This window comes from Zeus faber (assembly GCF_960531495.2).
Source record: "Zeus faber genome assembly, chromosome: 1".
Classification (NCBI taxonomy): domain Eukaryota; kingdom Metazoa; phylum Chordata; class Actinopteri; order Zeiformes; family Zeidae; genus Zeus; species Zeus faber.
This window is the reverse complement of record NC_137193.1, coordinates 51,736,624-51,742,805: the sequence shown is the minus strand read 5'-3', so window position 1 is coordinate 51,742,805 and position 6,182 is coordinate 51,736,624. Positions and strand designations below refer to the sequence as shown.

Here is a 6,182-nt window from a genome sequence, read left to right as displayed (position 1 = left end):
GTATATCCATACGTCCTTCCCTGTCCAATTAAAGTTCTTCACTTAGTGCACTATATTGGATTGAAACATTCACACGAAAAAAAAAAGAAAGAAGAAACTGAACACTTCCTGATACCGTGCCTGTGTAGTGTGAGCTTTTGTCCTCATTTGTGAATATTTTGTTGGTATGAAGGTTAATCTTGATTATGTTATATTAGCTAAACAAACTGTTTGGTAAATGGCAACTTCTTTATTCAGCCTGTATTACAATATTACAATTTGCACTCAGGACTGACTTGGATCTCAGTTTTTTAATGCTGCACTTAAACTTGCACAAAATGTCTATTTTTTTCCTCCTTGGTATACTTGTTATAAATATTTCATATTTTTCCACCTTTGTATACTTTAAGATATCAATTACTGTAAGACTGTGTACATGTATCTTTTGGTAATGTCTGATGTCAAAATATATGATATTTCTTGCTCCATGTCTTGATTTATTGAGTGGTCCTGCAGTAACTTTTACTTTCACATCACATATTTGCATCAAATTTTCCTCATATAGTTTCACCGGATGCATTTTGGTAGTTGCCTGCACACAGTATATCAGCCACAACATTAAAACCACCACTAATAACAACTGATATTGTGTAGCTCCCCCTCATGCCACCAAAACAGCTCTGACCCATGGAGGCATGGACTCCACAAGACCTCTGAACGTGTCCTGTGGTATCTGGCACCAAGACGTCAGCAGCAGATCCTTTAAGTCCTGTAAGTTGTGAGGTGGGGCCTTCATGGATTGGACTTGTTGCTCCAGCACATCCCACACATGATCAGATCGGACCCTGACCCCGACCACCCACATGATGTAGAAGAAAACGTGATTCAAACCAGGCCACCTTCTTCCATTGCTCCATGGTCCAGTTCTGACGCTCACGTGCCCATTGTAGGTGCTTTCAGAGGTGGACAGGGGTCAACATGGGCACATCTGAGGCTACACAGCCCCATACGCAGCAAGCTGAGATGCACTGTGTGTTCTGACACCTTTCTATCATAACCAGCATGAACTTTTTCACCAATTCGTGCTACAGTAGCTCTTCTGTGGGATCGGATCAGACGAGTCCTCATGCACATCAATAAGTCCATGGGCACCCATGACCTGTCGCCGGTTCACTGGTTGTCCTTCCTTGGACCACTTTTGGTAGGTATTCAAGAACTGACTGTTCACTTGCTGCCTAATAGTATATCCCACCCCTTAGCAGGTGCCATTGCAACAACATGATCCATGTTATTCACTTCCCCTGTCAGTAGTTTTAATGTTGTGGCTGATCCGTGTATCATGAAAAGCCTGTTTTGTTGATTTTTCTGGACACGGGCATTTCCTATGAAAAGGGTAAATTTGTGTTGTCTGCTCGTTGCACAACATACTGCCGAAAACAAGAGCTTTGGATGCTTCAAGAATTCAAGTTTGATACTTTTTTTTCTACAGTGTAGTTACGATTTGGTGTTATTTTTCGCTTGTTTCGTTCAAGTTACATACACTAGTGCGCCCCGTGCTGTTTGGAAATATAAGCGACACGTTTAAAAAGCAATACAAGCTTCTTTTTTTTTGCATTTAACATTATAGCACATACGTTAAAGCAAATGCCTGTAATAAACTGCCATGTTGTTTGACATTAAATTTGAACCTTTCAGACGAAAAAGTGCGACGTTAAGAACAACATTATTATTAGTGAGGTCAAATGTAAATATTTTGTGAAAAAGTGTATACGTAGACCACTTTGAACAAAACAAACACAGAATAGATGTACAAAAATGATTTGGACCCCAGTTTGGGGAAACCAACGGTATGTAGCGCATTACGCAGGACTCTGCTGACGTCATCCCGTGGCAAACGACGTCATCAAAGGCCAGCATCGAGGCCACGCCCACCCCCCCCGCTCCGCAGCCTCCCGTGAGTCTGCGTCACTCCCGTGCAAGTCAAGAAATAAACGCATCTGCGAGGAGTCTCCTGAAGGACGCGACACGCGGGGAAACCTTGGAGTTGTCAGGTACATATTCAACTTGACTTCCTTACACTGCTGCGTAACGTGGGGGAATCTTTCTTGCTTCTGCTTTGTTTTTAGTGAAAATGTGTTTATTGTTGTTGTTTCCCCCCCCCCCCCCCCCCCCTAGGATGCACTGGCTGTTGCTTTCCAATTTACTCGTAAGTACACGTGTTGGCTCAGTTTGTGCCCAAAATCTGGTGTAATTTCAGCCAAGTCTTTTTTTTTTTTTTTTGACTGTAAATAGCAGTTAATGTACGCTCGAGGTTCTCTTTGCAGCTTTTCCTTTAGGAACATTTCACACAAAAAATGCAAATCCAAAATGAACTATTTATGAAATGTATATACACACGCAGCTGTTTGTATCATTGTGATTCTTGATGAAGGAAATTAATGCAAAGTGTCTCAAACTGTGTTTTCCTAAAAGTCTTCATGGACAGTGGGGTGCGGCTTATGAATGATATATAAAAAAACACAGAAAAGAACAGAGATCCCGAATTCTCAGTGGGACTGGCGGTCACACGGTTCGGTGGAGGTTAAATAAATAGATGAATCATTTAGAACATCTCCATTTGATACTGTGCATGTCCCTGTTGAACGTCGGTGTTAAGCAGGACTTGTTGCTGTGTTTCAGGTTGTGTTCAGTGCACACCCATCAGGTGAGTCCTCTCAACTCTCTACCTGCAGCTTGGCTTGAAAGTCCATACCATAGTGGACAGGTTTATTAATTCATTCCAGATATAGCCATTAGGTGTGCTGGGTATGTAAAAAAAAAAAAAAAAAAAGAGCGATATTGTATGTCAGATTGTAAGATTTTAGTATTGATTCCTGCTATAAGCAAGGGAAGTTTAGGCGTACCGCACATTTTATACACAAGGGCAATTCAAAGTGCTTCACACAAGGCATAACATATGCAATGTACAATAAAGAAGAACAAAGTCATAGGAATAAACAGCGAAAAGCCGATAAAGTCGTTGAAGTGGACCTTAAAACGGGGCTGCGCACTTAAACATGGCTTGGTTGTGTTGAGTTTATGTCTTCACACAATGTTAGATTCCATGTATTGTTTATCCCTTGTTTAGTGTAAATCAGTCTGTACGACAGACCACCTAAGAGCCTACAATACAATAATAATAATAATTATTATAATAATAATAATGTGCTATTTTTATTACACACACACACACACACACACACACAGCGTTGGACTGGATGATCCGTGTTGTCAACTCAGAATTTTCCTCTGTTTGGTTTGAAGTTATGGCTTCACCATGCTGCAGAGCGCTCGCTCCAGCCGGTGGTTTTGGTGGCTCTGTTCGCTCCACATCAGTCTCCAGTCGTTAGTGGCTCGTAATGCCGAGATGACGTCAAACAGGGACCACGATGCCGGGCTGTTTTGCTAAACTTGGGTTTCGGAGAGGCGCGGTACCTCAGAATGTGATCTCGTCTGATATGGCCGCCGGATGAGCATGTTCACTTCCCTCTGTGGCCACTTCTCTAATGAAACCTCCGTCTTGTTTTCCTGCGCCGAGCCTTCACGCCGAAAAATCGGACCCGGGTGACAAACATCAAGGCGTCCTACTACGAGTATGTGGCGGATGGGTTGCCATGGCGGAGCGCCGGGCGCTTGTGCAACCGGCGCTCCTGGGCCCTGGCCCGGGTCTCCAACGCTCTGGAGAATCAAGAGCTGAGCGATTTCCTGAAATCCCTTAACGTCACCCAGCCCGTGTGGATTGCCAGGAAAGTCACGACACACGTGAAAAGTGAGTTCAGCGTGCCATTTCCAATGATTTTTATGGACACATCAGCACCTTCCCCTCTGAAAACACTGGGCTCAGTGTTTTTGTCACAAAATAAACCTTCCAGCACCGTTCCCTGGTCTAGGAGTCCAATATATTGGGATTTAAATGGCTGTTGATTCAGCCAGTTATGCTTTATTGTTATTATTCTTACATGTAGTCACACTGTGTACATACCCAAATCATGACCTCTTATACAGAAACAAAAATAACTGCTACAGCTGTTACTGCTACTTATAAAAAAGACCATAATAGTAAAATGCTTTTATTTTTATGCTTTAACACACTGTACGTGCTTTACAATCAATAACAACACTGTAACAATATAAAGGCACAAAAAGCCAAAGAAAGACAAATTGAAGGTGAAGACCATTTGAAAGGAACTAGGTCTGAAGTAATTAAATGAAAAGGCCCGGAAATTATTTAATAACAATATAAACTACTCTGACATTTTGGATGTCAAACTAGCACTTGCTGAAATATTGTTGTATTTTATACAACGATATGTATCGGATATATCGTGACGTGAGACTCGATATATCCCTGGGATTTTGGTTATTGTAATATTGTGATATGGTTGAATATGTCCTTTCAGAGTTACAGTAAAATACTGCCATTTTAGGAACTTCATAAACTTCATGTTCGCACTGTTGTTCTTATGAGCACCTCTACCTGCTTGATTGTAATATACACGTTGCTAGCGATTGTTTCTCAAATATTATATGAAAGCACCAATAGTCGACAACAAAATATCGTGAAATGATCAATATCAAGCTATTCGTCCAAACATATTGCGGTAATTGATTTTGTTTGTGTGGCTTCTGTTTATTCTCTCTCTCTTCTCCCTCCAAACAGGTCCTTCGGAGACGCTGGTTCTGGAGTTTGCCGGGCGTTCCGACCGAAAAAACGCACGCCTCCTCCACCGGTTCCCCTCCATGAGCTCCGTCAGCGTGTGCACCCATCTGCGCTTCGACCCCAGCTGCCTGGGCTTCTCCACCGTCTTCTCCTACTCTGTCCGGTCGTACATCAACGAGTTCCAGCTCCGCGCCATCCTGAGCCGGGACCGGCCCGTGCAGCTGGCTCTGCTGGTCCACGGGGCCCACGGACCCTACCAGGAGGCCTTCATCCACGACGGCTCCTGGCACCTGGTCTGCGTCTCTTGGAGCCAGAGCGGCGGACGCTGGGCGCTGTTCGCCGATGGCCTCCGTGTCGGCAACGGCGAGGGTCTGCATGACGCCGACGCCATCGGCGCGGACGGAGTCTTCATCGTGGGGCAGGAGCAGGACGTCTTCGGGGGCGTTTTCAAGAAAGACGAGTCGTTCTCAGGCAGCGTCACTCAGCTGCACATTTGGGAACGGGCGTTGAACAGCGGTGAAATTCACACCATGGAGAAGGAGTGCTCGCCCGTCTCCTCCGGGCTGGTGTTCAAGTGGAGCGGGGCGGCGCTGGAAATAGACTCCACGCTCAAAACTCTGTGGAGAGACAGTCCATGTCGAGCAACCCTCACCCAGGGTGGAGCACATGGTAAGGGAGGGATTGGCGTTTAGGTCATTTGTGTTGGTCTTTGATTGCGTTACATTAAAAGACACATTAAGGTCCGACCTATCTCACTTAGTCACATTAGAACTTCCAAAGCTGTGGAATGCCCCCTCTACTCCTCCTTTCTCTATTACTCCCCATCTCTCGATCATCTCCTGCCCCTATTTCTGCCCCGCCCTCACCCTTTCTGCTTCACTATTTCTCCAACACGCTCCGTAGCCCTCATGCCCTCGCCTCTACATGAATAGGGGAGCCATTGGCCAAGTTGTAACTGGCAAGCGCCGGAGCCTCAAAGCGGCTGTTGTAAATATTTCATGCATAACATCATCTTTAATCCCACCCAAAGCAGACTTCTCCCACTCTGACATCACCGTCCCCAGTCAGAGCGTCCGGGCCTGAAAGACCAGACTACATCCTTTTAAAACGCCGTGTTCCCTGCTTCTCCTTACATGCTGTAGTAGGTAAACTGGCAATGCCCTCACAAGAGGAAGGTGTCTTTTAGCAAGGCACTTTAATATGCTGTCAATGGCGACGTCAGCTAAGTGGCCAAAATGTCCTGATGTGACAACCACAGCCAGCTAGTCTCTCTTTTTCAAAGCGAGTCTTGGACAACACACGTTTGAAATACTTTTTTTATAGGTCGATAGTAAAAGGACGGAAGGCTCTGGAAACATTGAGTTCAGGACCAGGAACACTTGAGAACCCAGAGCAACAACCCCGCAACCCAACGACTCCACCCTTCGATCAGTTTATATTGGATTAACGTTATTGTCCATGACGGGAAATTTGACGTGACATGAGATACGTTCCTTGGAGTTCT

At 44.8% G+C, this 6,182-nt stretch overlaps 1 protein-coding gene across 3 annotated transcripts in view; it reads left to right on the top strand.

The window, feature by feature from the left end:
• The first annotated feature begins 1,953 nt into the window (after positions 1-1,953).
• The window catches only part of LOC307235680 (adhesion G protein-coupled receptor D2), a 126,874-nt gene continuing 122,645 nt past the window's right edge, over positions 1,954-6,182 (top strand). For all 3 annotated transcript variants that reach the window (XM_080007846.1, XM_080007845.1, XM_080007847.1), the window contains exons 1-5: positions 1,954-2,030; positions 2,155-2,185; positions 2,659-2,683; positions 3,557-3,787; positions 4,679-5,347. In XM_080007846.1, coding sequence (XP_079863972.1) covers positions 2,156-2,185; positions 2,659-2,683; positions 3,557-3,787; positions 4,679-5,347 — 955 coding nt within the window. In that variant the 5' untranslated portion in view covers positions 1,954-2,030; position 2,155. The remainder of the gene's footprint in view (positions 2,031-2,154; positions 2,186-2,658; positions 2,684-3,556; positions 3,788-4,678; positions 5,348-6,182) is intronic.